Consider the following 17,521-nt stretch of genomic DNA (forward strand, 5'->3'; position numbering starts at 1 on the left):
ATATAGCTATAAAATGATAATGTGTATAGCACCCTAAACTTAGTAACCTCTTGTTGTATTTTACCAGTTTTTTCACTTTTATGCCCTATCAATTCTCATCCAAATTTCACTGCATTTCCATACCCAATTGTTCCATGTCAAACATAAAACAGAAGGAGGAACAATAATCATTGTACCTTAACAAAGATCTCTATAAAAGGTCATCTTTAAAAGTATCTGCTATGTATCCAAGTAAACATGTCCCATTTCTCATCTGAAATCCTTTGTAAGCAAAGGCTTTAAAGGAAATCGCCACAGAAAAATTTAATTGTCTGGTGAAAACAACATTTTGGATCGAGCCGTTATATTTTTCTGGAAAAATACCAAGTGAGATTAGCTTAGCACAATAACAAAACTGTTATTTCAAGTGTTCTTCAACTTTGGATCATAAACTTAAGCACATAATACTTTCCAGGGACAGATGGGTATTAAATTTAGAAATTGACATTGTGCCCCGTTAGATACTGATATTTATTTAAAGCAGAAAAATAAATTTTAAAAACCCATCAGCTTTCCCAATGCCATAACGTGAACTTGTCACATGATCCATGCCACCTGTGTGGTAATGGATCATGTGACCATGTTTCAAAGTCTATTATGATTTCCTCCTGATTTTTTCAAGATGTTTTATTTTAACTAAAATCAGAGCTTTCCTCCCCCTTTTTAAGTCAGTTTATCAGATGTAGACTGCTCAAGAGCTACCAGGAGAGCAAAACAATTAAACTTTTGTTAAGACCTTTTGTTTTTCATACCATGAGTGCAGAATACTAATCTATCTACAATTGCATAGTTGCATGACCAATAAAACTCATTAATTAACTCTTTTAGGTACCAACAGAATTTATTAAGATGCACATTAACCTTCAGGAGCTGTTCAGGAATTATGCCATCTGATATAAAACTAGAAAAACTAGAAAATTCAGGCAGCTTACAGTGTTTAGGACATAAAAATGGTTGCACAGAAATTATTAGTGGAGAACTCTGCAGTTTTGGGCTTCCATAGAATGCAATCCACACAGAGTTTGTGTTTCCTCCCAAAAAAACCATACTAGTTGACTGGCATCTGCCATTGTTGTAGAGATATTGCATTGTAAGCTTCATGAGTAGGGACTGATGTGGACACCGTATGTATTCTGTAAACCATTGTACGTCAGCACCAGAAAAACAAAAGCAATACTACATACATTGCAAATTGCAAGCAAATCAGACATTTACCGTATATACTCGAGTATAAGCCGTCCCGAATATAAGCCGAGGTACCTAATTTTAGCAAAAAAAACTGGGAAAAAGTATTGACCCGAATATAAGCCGAGGGTGGGAAATGAGGCAGCTACTGGTAGATAGATACCAATAAAATGACATTAATATTTATTTAAAAGAAAATTAAACTTAAAAAAGGGAAATCTACCTGGTTTAGCTGATATAACTGATAAGGGAAGCAATTTTCTCCAAACACTAAAATAAGTAAAATGAAAAAAAGTAGAATGCATTTGTTTTCCTTACACAGGATTATGAAAAGATTATTAGGTAGTTTTACTGCAAACAAAAACGGCTCTCAGCTTTTAAAGATACAACTTTAGCTTTTGAATAAAAAACATATGCATAATTTCCATTAGCATCTTTTTAATCAAAATACATAATTATCTTCTCTGGTGTGTTTCTGTGCCGCTCTAACTGAAATTAACTATTGTATAAAAACAGCTTTAAGTGTTGGAAAAAACTTTCAATAAAAGGTGCACTTGGTCCTCTCCATCCACTTCTACATTGAGGGATCTTTCCCTTTCCTAGGAGCTGGTGGGCTGTGTGGCAGTGCATATGTTTGGACTCCCTGCCATAGATTATGAGCAGACTGATTGGCTCATTTCTAAATTGGCCCTCTATGTATAAATGTGAGATAGGGACCTGAGATTGTAAGCTACTTGGATGTGAATGTGCAACTATGTAAAGTGCTGGGTAAATTGTCGGCACTATAGAAATACCTGAAATAAATAAATAATACAGCAAGTATACGCTAGATATTTTTCTAAATCTTTCCGTTTTTCTCAAAGCACCAAGATCATCATTTGTTGCTAAAGAAGAACAATTAGCTTTTAAAGACTGTGCAGAAGCCTTTAAATCAGGATTGACGTCAAATGGCATCTATACATTGACAATGCCAAATACAACAGAACAAGTCAAGGTAAGCATATATATTTGATTGAGAGAACACCATCCCACATTTTGCATTTTCAAGATATATTAGATGTCTATAAAACGAAAAAGGCTACCAATGTAACGGTGAATTTCCACACAGTAGGCAAATGAAAAAAATGATCATAGTGAAAGGGTGTCTCTAATATTGCAAAATAATTGTGTCATGTAGTTGTGAACAGACTATTCTGTTATTGGTTGTAGAAATTTTACAAAACCCTGCAAGAAACATGTTTCCATGATAAAAAGGAGATTTTTTTTTACTCCACGTCTATTAACAATAACACATACAATTCAGAAGTTATGATAGGTTAGTAGTACACTGATCTTTATCATCACACTTTCATTGGCAGATCTCAACTTTTGTTGAAGCTCTATCCATGCACGGGTCATCTAAACTAAAATTGTCACACAACTAAAAAATGCACTAATGCAGCATTTAACTGCAAAATATATATGTCTTGATGGTAATTAGAAGTATTGGAACTCTTTCAGGAGATTTCCTTTAGTCCATTGGTTAAGCAAATTTGATTAAGAAAAAAGAAGCCGGTTAATTAAGCAATGGTTTAATATGTGCTGTTATTTGAAGAACTTACCCTACATACACTATGCATGTGCGAGCAGAAAGATTAAAAAAAAAATGATCAATGGTTTGCTTGAACCTAATAGAACTGCCAGAAGCCTTTATAAATTGATACCTTAGGTACAATCTCTCTAAAACCCAGAAATGGCAGAAGAAGGCATGTTACAGCCATCTGTCTGGCGGATAAGTAATGCACAAAAAGTAGTAGGCCTCAAAGATGATAAAACAATCATCGCTAAAAAGACAAAATATTATCATAAAAACAATGCTACAGGTATAAAGTACCATCACACAGAGGTGCCTGCATAATCCTGCAGCAACCTGTAAGCCCTGCTTTTCTGGCTGACTCCCTGAATTTTCTCATAGGCAAATCTATGACTTCTGGACAGTGTTGCAACCTCCTGCTACTTCCAGTCCCACACATTCCTATTGGACAATCACTACCATTGGCTACCTCACTGACCAACTGAAATCAGAGAAGTTTTGGCACCATCAGAAGGTGCCAAGCTTTCCCCTTTAGAAAGGCCATAAAAGCAAGGTGTTAGAGTCTGTTGCAGGTATGTGTAGTGTGGACATTTATTATTATGACAGATTCTCTTTAGAACTTAGCAGTAAAAAAAAAAGAGAGCTTGCAGACATTTATTGGGCTTTAAGTCTTACAAAGGCATATGTTTCTGTGGTGGCCATACTTCACACTTTTTTACAGACTTAGCTTTGTTGGTTGTTTATTTTGAAGATCGTACTCCACAAAACCCCCCCACTCATTTCAGACATACAGGAGCCTAAATTATAGATACTTTTTTATTGGTTACATTTGTGCTCAGAACAAAAATCAAATAACTCTTTCTTATTAGTGATTAAACAAAGTCAAAGTTATTTTAAGAGCCCTACAGATATCTGCCATTTTCTACCAGTTGCTCTCTTGGGGAAGCTAATATTGATAGGCATCTGCAAGTCATTTTAGGACCACGGCTGACTTGTTTTTTTTGGTCAGCTTACTTAAGTAACATTCTCTAGCTAAAACGTTTTGTAATGCTAGCTTGAATTTTTAAATTCTAACATATTGATAAAAAAAAATCAATAAGAATGATTAATATAGTTACATAAGGCCCAATTTACAAAGCTAACACACAAGGGTAAGAATCTTTATTTTAGCCATGTGATTGTAATTTTCAAATCTCACGTTTTCTGTTTTGAAAATAAGGATTCTTTTTCTAAAATGAGCCAATAATGTTTAAGTATAGGAAGATACTGCTTAGTTGATACAAAGTATTGTTAAATGTACATGACAGGACAATACATGAATTAATATTTATATATCTATATAAAAACTCTCCTAGATGGCCAGGGAACAAGAGAAGTATTAGGAACAAAATGTCATTTTTCCTGCTGGTTACTGAGCATTACCTTTGCTACCATCTCATTATTAGCTGCTATCTTTATTTCAAATTCCTTATTAGGCATTAATGCGACTGATTGCATATTAAAGCTTAAGCAGAGGCAGATAAATACCAGGTTTATGTTTAGTAAATAAATCATTAAAGTGACATTAAACCCTCAGATTTTTAACATAAACCAATACTGTAATGTGTGCTTTACTGTAATCCATGGTAGTTTCCCTTCTGTTTGCTGCTCTTCCATTTAAATCCTCATGTCTTCTCATGCTTGGGGAGAACTTCCCTTTGCAGCTGAGTGCCTCTTCCTGTAGTGCTGGCTCAGGTTGCAAACCTACACACAAACACCATGTATCCATTCCAGAGACAAGGCAGTCTGCTGCAAAACAGAAGTTCTGCCCAGCATGAGAAAAGATACAGATTTAAAAGGAAGAGCAGCAAAGAGAAGGGAAACAACCATGGATTACAGTAAGGTACACATTACAGTATTGTTTTATGTTAAAAAATCTGAGGGTTTAATGTCACTTTAAGTGTATTTTTAAAGCATCAAGTGTAAGGAAAGAGCTGAGTGACAGAGGGATAGGCTTATCATACATATACATACATACCACAGTATATTTAGCTATTTCCCTGGTTTCAACTTTAAAGGCTATGCATTATGGGCTATGTAGTCTTGAGAAATTGAGATTGCATCACATCAAGCAGCACAGAAAGAGATGTAGAGCACACTGGGAATCCAGTAAGTTGTTAAAAGTGATGGGCAGACAGACAGAAGGCAGCACTCACTACATAAAAACAATTTTTTTTTCAAATAGGTTTTGACTGCATCATTAATAACTATAGTATGTATTTGTATTGATGTTATAACAGGCTAGTATATACTGTGACTTTAGAACTCCTTTAAAAGGAGAATTATGAGGCGAGCGAAAAAATCACTCAGCCTCATAGTTCTAGCCGACCTGTGACAATGAAACCGTCACAGGTCGGCTCAATAGATCGGTTAGTGAGCGAACACATAGCGTCGCTCGCTCACTTCTCGATCTATCCCTGCAGAGAGCCGTGACTGTCACTCATGGCTTCCTGCAGGGATTCCCCCCTCCCCTGTCTGATCCTCCAGTGCTGACGGGGGAGGGCAGAGCTGGCTCTGCCTCTAGATAGGCAGAGTCAGCTGTCAATCCTGCAGCTGGGTGGATCTTGACAGTAATGTCGGGATCCATCCCGGCTGCTGCGTCTCAGTATACCGCGAGCTGCAGCTCGCTGTATACTGAGCTTAGGGTGACGGGAGGATGCTAGTTTGTGTCCTCCCATTACCCTTAGGAGAACTATGTGGAAAAGCCCTGACCCCATAGTTCTCCTTTAAGGTATGAGGGAAAATCAAAAAGTAAAGGCATATATAAATTACGCGGTAACAGGAAAAAAAAGAAGTTTGCGCAAAGCAGCATATTTACATAGCTTGTTGGATAGTTTGACCATCTGCAGTACAGCCCTTGGACTTCGTCGAGTGATAGTCACGTGGACAGAAACCTGAACGCTCTGCTGAGATTGCAACATTGAAGAACAACGTGCAGTGCGGTTTCTTTGGGCAGAGGGAGTAAACCCAGTGGAAATTCACTATCGGATGTTGGCTCAGTAAAGTAATAGCACCATCAATAGATCTGCATTTGCCATGGTGCCTGATGACTTGGGATACTCACAATGGGTTCCCACACACAAGCAACAGTGTGTGGAGGTTGCAACCCAGTTCTATAGATGGTATGAAGAACGTTTGAATATCTTCCACATCCTCCTTACAGACCGGATCTTGAGCCAAGTGATTATAACATGATCGGTCCGCTGACCTTGTCGCTCCACTGTCACAGGTTTACCTCAGATGATGAAGTAAAGGAAGCGGTGCACACCTGGCTGAAAAGCTTCTTCTGTGCAGGAATACAGAAGCTAGTTGAACGTTGCAACAATGCATCATTCTGCATGGGGACTATGTGAAAAAGTGATATGTTCAAGTGCTCACAGTTACTTCCATTAAAGCCGTTAAATATATTTTGCCTTTTTCTTTTTGATTCTCCCCCGTACAATACCACCACTGCTATGCACATAGTAGAAAATCACATCTGGCAACTACATTTACTTTTGTTTTGTTTTCACTAAAAACATGAACTAAAAAATATGCAATACTTGGAAGCCTGTGGTAGACCAAGCAGCAACAAAAACAAAGCACCTTTTTAGCAGAAGTGACTTTGAGTACTGCATAATTCAGAATAAAATATCCTAGATATTCAGCACTTCAGGCATGATATAGAGCAGTTATTGTTTGCTCTTTTATAACCTGTCATCAAATCCTAAAGTTTATATTTAGTCCTACCAATACTAAACAGGGAAGGAATGGTTTTACTTTCTAGAGGTATGCTTTATACAGTACATAGGCTTGTCTGTGCACAATATTCATTAAAAAGGAACATCTGTCCTTCATCAAGATTACTAAAGAAAATCAATAGGAGTTAAAGTACTAAAACAGCTCAAGAATTTGAAACCCCACACTATTATATGTATTTTAAAAGTCTGATGATATATTTTATACATAGATTTGTCTTCTTTTAAATGTATGCTAGATGCAACATTTTAGGCTAAATTAACATTGACCTAATAAAACTCCCTGAATTCTAATTAAAACAAACAGAAAATACTGTATAATTAACAGACTGTCTTCTAGCACTTCCTGCCACTAAAGAAAAGACATAAAGAAAGGAATGTTATCTTTTTAGGCATTAACTACATGCACATTGCATGGTATGATTAAACTGCTGTTTGACAAGAGAATGGCACATGACTTGATGATTGGCTTGAAATGAGAGCCACAGAATTATTCTAAAGTCATGTATGTAGTTTCATTATTCCATACATGTCTATACAATTTTCTAAATATTAAGCTAGAGTGTATATTTACCATGCCAAGTAAAGTAAATCAGTAGATGACTAAAGGGAAATTCCAGTAGTGGGCTATTGAGTTAACGGGAATACCAAAATATAAACTGTATCAAAATTAGTAAATTATCCTTATAAAGAAAGCCATAGAACTTATGGTTGTTGGTGAATATGATCTAATCATGTTACCAGTGTGTATATATGCAGCTCATTTGTCCCACAGACACCCTCCCTTCCCCAAACATACTGCTAAAAAGAATCCAGCTAGACAGCCAGGAAGCGGTTCACAATAAACCTTCGATAGAAAGAAGGATCCCGGAACATAAAGGGCGACAGCCCTGTTTGGTATAAAGCCACATTACTTCTGTCACGGCACAGTGGGGTTGAGCCAATGTCTTGGAAAGTAGAAAGGTATAATTGCTCCAAAAAGCCATTGAAGTAACCAGCACATTCAATATTGTTATTAATGAATTTTCCGATTAGTTGACCCTCCGTCAGCTTGAGAAGCCATTATGTAGGTTCACACAACCACAGAAGTCACTATGAGGACTGAGATCTTTTTTTTATCAGCATCATGTTCAGACCCAATTAGTATGTACATATCTGTCATCTGTAAATGTATTTCCACCTTTGCAGCCAGATTTGAAAAACACCTATTTTATAATTGTTACACAATCTTATTCAAATAGCTTATATTTTTAAAAAAATAAACATTCGTGCGTCCATTGTAGGTGCTTTTTAAACAAGAATCCTACCTAAATTTGAACACTGTCTCTCCTAACAAAGGTGTAAAGATCTAGAAACATTGTAGGTTAATGACGGCAAACCCATTGGGGTTGATTTCTTAAAGGCAAATAAGCTGTTCAATGTGCAGGGGAAGTTTTCCTTAGCTTGGTGAAATTTCACTTTGCAAACAATATCCACTCAAAAGTGAGGAAAAAACAAAACATAAAACAAAACAGTATTTTTGCTTGCACATGATTGGGTGATGGAAGTCAGAAGAGCTTCACCTAATTTACCAAAACTGAGGAGAAACTTCCCTTGCAAACTGAACAGCCATTTTGCCTTTAGTAAATCAACCCCACTGTCTCCCTAGTTTTCTATGGGGACAGACACACTTTAAAGCTGTTCAGAATATTCTGCAACGGTCTCCTTGAAACAAACATCTAAAAAGGTAAAAAACTAAAACAAAAAAGCTTTATATATTTTTTTCTAATTTAAAAGGTATGCTGTGTGAATAGGTACACAAACATATAGAGAGGGGTTTTCTCAAATTCGACTTCAATAGTGGCAATACACTAACTGTTTATAAAATTTATGATCCTTTACAGCTACCGGCTAACCTTGCGTTCAAATGACAAAAGTTGCTTGCAAAAATAAATGTTAGGTACTTAATCCTCACAAATGCATAAACAAGATTGTTTTTAAATGAAATTGCACATACTTTTATCAAGATCCTATGGTATTGTGTGCTGGAACATAACATGCTCATATAGAAAAACTTGGAGACGGAGATCCTGTTTTCATTTTCCATTGTTTATGCTGTTCGGATTGCATCCGTGACAAGCTACCAAACAAATACCTTATTTTTTTGTCCAGGTTTCACTCTTGTTTTTTCCTAACCAGCTAGTTTGGCTTCCTCCTCATAGGCAAAGCTCATAAACTGCAGGGCATAAGTCAGGGAAACGCTTCACTTCATCAACAAAGGAATTCAACATTTGTGTAAAAATGTAGAGTGCTTTTACCGTGTACATTATAGGTCATGAAATGATTCATGAAAAAATATGCAAGGGACATACATTTAATACTACCGTGTTAGACCGGAAAGGAAAGAGTATTATGCAAAGAATGTAAGAGATTTGGCACAGAGAGCAATTTGTGCATGAAACAAATTTAACACATTACAGCTGTGGCAATTTCCAAGAAGCCATTAAATAAGCCAAAACGCTACAGACCTTAGGCCCTGTTTACATGGGATTCATCTTAAATATGAGCAGTGTGTACAGCAAGCTTTTGCAAAGCATTTGCAAAGTTTTCAGCAAGGTTCAAGCAGATTTGTTGAAGTCTTTAAATTACTCTACTCTTACTGTTTGGAATGTCAAACACAGCCCAAAATCAAAGTACTTACTGTCACTTTAAACAAGTTGCTAGCAGGCTTTCAACAAGCTTCATATAGTGCTGAAGGTTACAAAAGCCTCCTAGCAGCCTGTTTAAAGTGACAGTCAGCATTCTCATTAGGATCTGTATTTAAAGAACAACTCCAGACATGTAAAAACATTAACCGTAGTAGTGGGGCTACCCCCACACAGCAAGGGGTGTGCTTGTTTTGGTCTAGGGCAGGGCAACCTTGGCTCTCCAGCTGTGCTGAAACTACAATCCACAAGCATGACTCCCAGAGGCAGAAGCATGATGGGATTTGTAGTTTCAGCACAGCTGGAGAGCCAAGGTTGCCTCCCCTGGTCTAGTGTCTAAAATAAAATTAAAAAAAGATATACTCACCTGATCCTCTATTTTTCCTGTCTGGTAAACTGGTCGCCACAGACACTTATCCACTGGGCTCTGGCGGACAAAAGATTTGGGTCGTCATCATGTCTATTGAATTACATTGGACGTTGAGAATGCCATGAGACATTCCACCATGGTCACCATTGCAGGACCAAGGATCAGATGAGTGTATCCTCTTTATTTTGGACCCTAGACCAAAACAAGCACCTAACTCTTGCAGTGCAGGAGTAGCCCCACTGAAAGGGTTACTTGTAAACATGCCTGGAGTTCTTTAAGACTCTCAAACTGGAACTGAATGGTACTTAAAAGGCTTCAACAAAGATGGCAGAAAGCTAGGCCAAAAGATGTGCAAAAAATGGTTGTGTGCACTGCTTTTACACAAGCTGAAAAGTGTGTGAACAAAGCTGAAGGGCCATGCCATATAGGCAATTGAGTCACATGCCACATGCAGAATCAACAAAACCCAACTCCCATTATCACTAGTGGAATCCACCAAGTTACCACACAAAACATTGGTGAAACTCAACCACCATCAGGGGAGCAGCAACATTGCTGGTCTAAGCAATGAGAATGAGGATTAACTCCATAGGATAATGTAAGCAGAACTGCAGTTGGCGTGGTAAAACATGTATTTTATGTAGACAAGAAAAATCAATAGCAATTTTTTCCATATTCATTCTAGTTCAATGTCAAGAGATTAAACATTACAATGCCAACCACCCTTTCCAGTTACTTCCGTATCATTAAAGTAGTGTGTATGTATGTCAGTATACTTCCCTATATAACTCCTACCATCAGGAGATGAAGGTGTAAGGTTTAAAAAAAAGTTTGCGACAGGGAAAGTTTCTGGATATACAAGTTGAATAGTCTGACACCTAATGGCCTAAATGAAAGTTGAGAAATATCTGCAGCTTTATAAGAACCTATAGTTGTTTTAACATCTATAAAAGATCTATAAAATATGCCAGACTTTGATCAGTTCCCAATTCTCAGTATATCATGCAGTGTGGAGCTTTAGGATGAGTACATTATAATAAATGTAATTAGTTTTTCCAGCTATCCTTTTTATTTTTGTCTTTTAGAGATTATAATTAGATAATTAAGATTTTAGTCCATTTTTAGAACATAGTTCATCATGGGTATCAGACACTTCCTCTGGCCTTAGAAGGATCGTTTCAATTATATTCCCATTAGTTTTAATCAATACAATTCATTTTGTGAATTTATCAAGATATTGACCATAAAATGTTGTTTTTGTAATAACTAAGAAGTATTTTATTTTTTCCCTATGAAGCTTCTTATATGTGTATATAATGATAGAAGTGATGTTTCTGTAGAATTATACCAACTAGCTTGTGTGTCCTTTTGTACTCATCTGACTGTGTATTGTGGTGTTGGTTTAAATCTTCACAATCTGTGTCGGCAGCCAAGAGGGGAAAAAGAATGAGCGGTGGAGATCGGTATTTCCTGCCCCTGATTGGTGCTCTCATCCACCAATTGCAATAAAACAACCCCTGATTTTGGATTGGCAGTTTTTCAAGTCTTATAGAGCCGAGCTAGTTCGGTAATGTAGGATCTGATGAAGGGGGTGTGCCCTTGAAACGCGTAATCTACTGCATCCCCGGTCGGCGTTCTCTGTCACAAGGGGTGTTGTTCTGTTTGTTCACCTGTTTTATCATCGTGATATGGAGATTGTACTAAGTGCATACATTGCTACAATTATGAGTAGCTTTTAACCATTATTCTTATACTAATTAAACGTGTTGATACCACAAATGGTGAGACGCTCTACTATTTTTGTTTTGAAAATGTTTTCTTATTGACCAACTCCAGCTTACACTTTAAGGGCATAGTGAGAAAAGGCTGAAAGTTTTGTCAGGTTTTTAAACACAGTGCCCTTGTTCGGGAGATATTCGAGAGTTTCTATCATGGTAACATCTAGCCATATAGGGTATCACTAAAATAAGTGGCGTATAAGTGTTCCACCCTATTTTCACAACTGTTTCCGGACTGATTTCCCTCCATAAATCCTGGTTCACACTGAGCGATTTGTAGTGTGTTTTCTGGCCTAAAAAAACGCTCCAAAAATCTGCCTCCAAAAAATCGTATTCATTTCCATGGCCCTGTTCACATCTGAGCGTTTTGTTGCAATAAGCAAAATGCCTGTCGCTGGAAAAAGTACAGCTCGTTTTGGCCCCACAGACTGGATAGAAATGCTTGAAAACACCCGTTTGCGGTGTTTTCACAAGATTTTATGCACGTTTTATGCACCTTTTCTCATTAACATCAATGAGCTACAATCTGCTCACAAAAATTTGCTTTTTGCCGTATGCGCATAAAAACGCTCAAAAACGTGCAGCTAAAACGCGCAAAATCGCTGTTGCCTAGGTGTGAACCAGGCTGTTTCAGTGAGAATGGAAGTGAGAGGAAATCTATCTGGAATTCAGACTGCAAGAAAAACGTGACAGAAGTTTTGGCTAGAGTTAGGCTTTAAATGTAAAAGTGATATAGAAGTAAAATGTATTATTTCCCTTGCAGACATACTGTGACATGAAAACTGGAGGAGGTGGCTGGACTGTAATTCAGAAACGCTTTGATGGCAGTGTTGACTTTCACAGAACCTGGAAAGAGTACAAAAAGGTATCTACTAGGTCATAGAGGTCCAAAGCACTGATTTGATTCGAAGGCCCCCATTTATAATAGAGAGTAGATATCAATACCTGCTTTGTCTTGGACACTGCACTATGCCTGCATTTCTGCAAGTCATTTATAAAATGCAGGCCATAATGTGGAGTTTGCAGTGTCCCACTGATCCCGTCATAACACAGCAGGGAGGAAAGTGCAAAACCCATTTATAAAGCACATTGGTGTGTTTAATAAACGTGTGTGTTTTTTAAACAAGGGTATGGCTGCAGTTCGGCAATATCGTTGGTTTATAACTGGCCCCACAAGTGTCCACACTTGTTTTTCTTGTCAAATAACTGAACATTTACAAGGCAGTTTAAAATTGATTTTCCTTTCTTTTTTTTAAATGGGAACCAGAAAACTAGGGTAGAAGGACTTGGACCCTCAGCTGTTTGCAGAGTGTACATTGCTCCACAATCTTTTCAGGGTGATGCCACTGTAGTGCAGAAACCCACTGAAAGCAAATCAATGTACTGAAAGAGAAAATCTACTTTAAAGTAAATATATCATTAAGATAAATTCACAAATAATATAATAAGCTAGAAGCAGATACTGCAGGGTGCCTGCACATACAGTACAATTTTTTTTAAATTAAATGTTGTCCAAATTGTTTAGGAAATATAGCAATTCATCTTACACAGATTTTATTTTAAACTTTAGATTTGATTTCTAGCCTTTCTATAAATGAAATGCATTTTGTTTTATAGGGGTTTGGTGATCCATCAGGAGAATACTGGTTGGGAAATGAACTGGTCGCCCAACTTACAAATCCGCAGCGATATGTTCTAAAGATCCAGCTGAAAGACTGGGAGGGAAATGAGGCTTATTCACTATATGACCAATTTTACTTAGGAACTGAAGCACAGAAATATAAGTAAGTTATTTGCACAATATGACCTAGACAACTTTTAGAAATCACAAAATGACAGCACTGATTACTGAACAACTAAACTAAATGTACCTAAAGACATCGAACCATAATTGTTCTATGGTTGCTTGACCAGCAGAATATGATGGCCTGACTGCCTGTTGACAGCTGCAGACAACTACATAGAGCCCTGTGCAGAAAAACAAATTGGTCCCTGCTTCCATGTCCACCAGTGTTGCAGCCTCATTTATGCATGTACTTTTTTGAGGGGACTTCCTGACCACAGTATGTCTCTTTCACAAAGCTAATGGTGGCCTCTATCATGGCATGGCTGCCTTCCTTGGGCTCTGTTCACACCTGGGCGTATCGAATATGCGCGTTTGTCGCACGTTTTTCCCACGATTCGCGGTTAAAAAAACCGCGCAACAAACGCACGTTTCCGAGGGCTACTTGGCTGTATCTCAATGGAAACGCGCTACAAAAACGCTGCAAATAAGCTCATGTACCTTTCCAGGCGTAGCCGTTTTGTAGCGCGTTCAGACGGGCTGAAATACGCCAAGGTGTGAACCATACCCATAGAAAACAATGGGATTTTCATGTTTGAGCGGTTTGTAGAGCGTTGAACGCGCTACAAAACGTACAGGTGTGAACCAGGCCTTACCCTCTCTCCTTTCCAATCACCATTCTGTATATGCTAGTCCCGTCCTTTCATGCTACTAGACCTGTTTCCGCAACCCCCCCAAAAAGATAAGATTTCTGATTGCAGTCCCTCTAAAGCGGGGTCCAGCCTTTAGACGGTATTCATTCCATTGTTGAAGGCAACAAGCATCTGGAATCTCACAAGAACCCAGGAGAAAAGGGCATTTAAAAATAGCAGGTCGAATCCAGTAACCATAGCAATACAAATGTAATATGGTCTCTTACTTAATTAGGTAGCTAGAAATAGCTGAGCTAGATATATTAATTTGCTTTATGCCATATGTGGTATGTAATAAAATACATGTAACATACAGACAGGATAACATACATATAGTGGACATTTGTTGTCCATCTTCCTAACCATAGTGTGTATATTTACATGTATGATTTACAGTTCTGCTAAAACAGAATATATAGCCAGACATAAATTATCATCATGGCTAATTACTTAAAAACGGACATAAGACACAAATTTGCAGGATTACAGCTCATCCAGTTTATCCCTTTGGAAGGCAGTAACATTTGACTGTCTTCAGTCCAAACTAAATATTTTTGTCATTTGGTTCAAGTTATAACTTATTATTATATTTTCATAAAGCAAGACATTTAAATACTTCTAGGAGCAAAGCACACTAATGGGTCATTTCCATCATCCAATAGCAATGCGCCAAAATAAATGCCTCAGATTAAGCTGCTAAGACGGCATTTCCTCTTGAAATGTAAGCAGATATGTGATACATCTTAAAAGTGGAGTTTAAAAATAGATGCATCTTTCTATATTGCAATCAGACATGTCCACGAACACTAGTAGGGAAAACTCAGAGAGGAATTCATCCTTAGAAACAAACATTGCCTATATGTAAAGATAAAATTGTCTAAACCCTTGAGAATGAAAATAGAGTAGAGGAGAGACAATGATCTGCTTCAGCTTGAAAACCACAGCAAGCATAAGATTGTTATAACACAGTTTAAATGAACCGAATGATCATATCAAGATATTTTCCTGAGATAATTTTACCATATCCCAACTGTGTCTAATTTCTCCTAATTGGGCCTTGAATTTTGATATTGATCGATGGGGTATTACTATACTCAGCAGCTATAAAACAAAGGTCTAACAATGCACACAGCAACTGCCCAGGCCTTTCACTTAATAAAAGGAAGGAGTTAAACCAAACACAGCCCAAATGCCTCAGATTAAGCTGCTAAGACGGCACTTCCTCTTTAATACCAAAACCTTCAAATGAGTTGAACAATGCATCTATTACAAGACAGACATTACATCTGAAACCAACTATAAAATAATTTTACAGTGATCAGTTTAAGCAAGGTTAAATTATGTCAGGGGAAATGCAATGATAAATGCTTATGGTTGTGGGGTTAAGTAGTGGTAGAAGATAACATCACGCAATAGAACAGAGACTATATTTACCACCCTGAGAATATAATCTCTAAAAACACTAAAAAGCTCTTTAATGGGTTTTAAATAAGGTTTAGTGCAATATTAGATCCTATTCTATGAATAAAATCTCAGGGAAGTAAAAGGTAAAGTGAATCTGCTGGTACAAGAAAAGTACTTGACAGGGTCCAGAACAGCATATACATTCACATGCAATGTTTAACACACAGTTGCCCTTAATTTCCAGGAGCTATAACAAGCAAAGTTTTGATACTTTGTGGTAATTTTCAACACCTGTCCCCTCCCAGCACTAACCATTCCCTTTTCCAAGTAGAGAAGAGGAAAGCGGTATTTAACATGACTGAGCTGCATTCACCCGTCAACCTATCAGAACTAACTTATGATAAACAACTGCTAACAAATGGGAATCTGATTTACATTCACCCTGGTACAGGACTGCAGAACTTAGTCATGCCAAACTGGAACAAAATGTTAATAGAAGAAATGACATATACAGTCAAGTCAAGATTCCTGAAAATTGTATTCACATTGTCAGCTATCCACAAGATGCCTTCATATGCTGACAATTTATATAAAGCTCTTTGGAGCCTGCATTTGATATGTAGATCATTTTTAATATTAGCTATCAGAAAATATACTGAGATATGGAGGCAGTGTGATTTTCAAGAGGATAGGCAGATGTCCCACAGCTCACTATTCTCCATGCAACACTTACCTACCTTTAGCCAACCTAGGATTAAAACCCCCCCACTTATTTTGGCCATATTATGGGTCTGACATGCCAAAGTACTGCATGATTTAACATGAATGCTGACCTCCAAATAAAAAAAAAGTGAGGAGTATATCCAAAAAATTAGTGCATTCAAGTAGAGATTTATTTTGTCAATTCCGAACACATTTTTTTTCCACGTTGAATGTCATTCCTCTCTCAAACCGACTAACATTTCATGAATGAATATAGCAACAGGATTACAGGAACAAACAGAATGAATATAAATCCAGACACGGAAACCTTTACTTTGCACTTGGTGATAGATTATTTCCACTTATGTGAACCGGCAAAACACTTTACTTCCATCTCATCTTCTCTTTCCATTTTCAATTACCACAGGATTCACCTCAAAGGATATACTGGGACAGCGGGCAAAATAAACAGCATAAGCCAACCAGGAAATGATTTTAGCACAAAGGATGCAGACAATGACAAATGCATTTGTAAATGCTCACAAATGGCGACAGGAGGTAAGAACGGTTCAATTTTATGGTCTTCCTATTTTTACTGGCACCTGCACGCGATATTATTTATTTGGATCATTTCAACCTGACCACAGCAACTTACATTCTCTATCAGAAAGCAAATGTATTATGCAACTCCAACCATTAAAAGCAAAGACTACAGAAAATGATTATGGAAAGTGCTGCTATATATTTTTTCTCTTTTTTATAGTGACCCTGTTGCTGCATAAAAAGATGTATTCAATAGCATCATGTTGAATATTTTCCTTTCTGGCATACTGTCTTAAAGAGCTGGAGGATCCACTGCTATCTGAAACACAGGGGTGTTGGATCCAGGTCCCCCACCCTGCTGGAGTTTCTCCTTCCAGCCGTTGCCTTACTACTGTGTCCTGTAGTGAAATAGCAGCCAGCAGAATGAACTACAGCTACCAGTGAGGGATATGTTGACACAACCAATGTGTCAAATAAGTAGTTGTGCCCATAGCTCTTCAAGACAGATTTAGTTTTTGGGGAGGCAAATAAGGTTCACATTTGGAAGTATTGCCTTTGAAAATTAACTACATTTTCTTTTATATTTTATTGGAAAACGAAGTAAAAAAAAAAAAGAAAATATACAATCTTTTTTCAGTGATAATGTTTAAACAACTAGTCTTACTACAATTTGTTAGATTTTGCAATCTGTCCTGCTTTGGGCACATACTGGCACAAAATATGCAACATTATCTAAAAATTTAATTAAAACATTTTTAAAATTGTGCACATCTGTTTTTTTTGCGAATAGTGATAACATTTAAAAGAACAAATCGGGCTAAAGAGATTAGGGAGAGGTTAGGGCTAGGTAAGGGTAGCAAGGGGTGATGTAGAACAGATTTTTATCTCAAATTTTAATTTCCTACTGGGAAAGTGCTCAGCAGAGAATTACTGTAGGTTGCATAAAGTATGTCCTGGGTTTCTAACTGGTTACATTTTATATATATATCATA

General features: G+C 37.3%; 2 protein-coding genes across 9 annotated transcripts in view; one reads left to right on the forward strand and one right to left on the reverse strand.

Moving 5' to 3' along the window:
- Positions 1-17,521, reverse strand: part of MCPH1 (microcephalin 1) — a 238,927-nt gene that overhangs the window by 135,115 nt on the left and 86,291 nt on the right. The window lies entirely within an intron of this gene.
- The window catches only part of ANGPT2 (angiopoietin 2), a 54,602-nt gene that overhangs the window by 35,336 nt on the left and 1,745 nt on the right, over positions 1-17,521 (forward strand). For 3 of the 8 annotated variants that reach the window (XM_018567598.1, XM_018567605.1, XM_018567606.1), the window contains 4 exons: positions 2,088-2,218; positions 12,169-12,270; positions 13,023-13,189; positions 16,414-16,544. In XM_018567598.1, coding sequence (XP_018423100.1) covers positions 2,088-2,218; positions 12,169-12,270; positions 13,023-13,189; positions 16,414-16,544 — 531 coding nt within the window. Of the gene's footprint in view, positions 1-685; positions 707-2,087; positions 2,219-12,168; positions 12,271-13,022; positions 13,190-16,413; positions 16,545-17,521 lie in introns of all 8 variants that reach the window. The other 5 variants (XM_018567600.1, XM_018567599.1, XM_018567601.1 and 2 more) reach the window with 3 other exon arrangements.

The sequence above is a fragment of the Nanorana parkeri genome, unplaced genomic scaffold (assembly GCF_000935625.1).
Source record: "Nanorana parkeri isolate BGI_ZX_2015 unplaced genomic scaffold, ASM93562v1 scaffold1071, whole genome shotgun sequence".
Lineage (NCBI taxonomy): Eukaryota > Metazoa > Chordata > Amphibia > Anura > Dicroglossidae > Nanorana > Nanorana parkeri.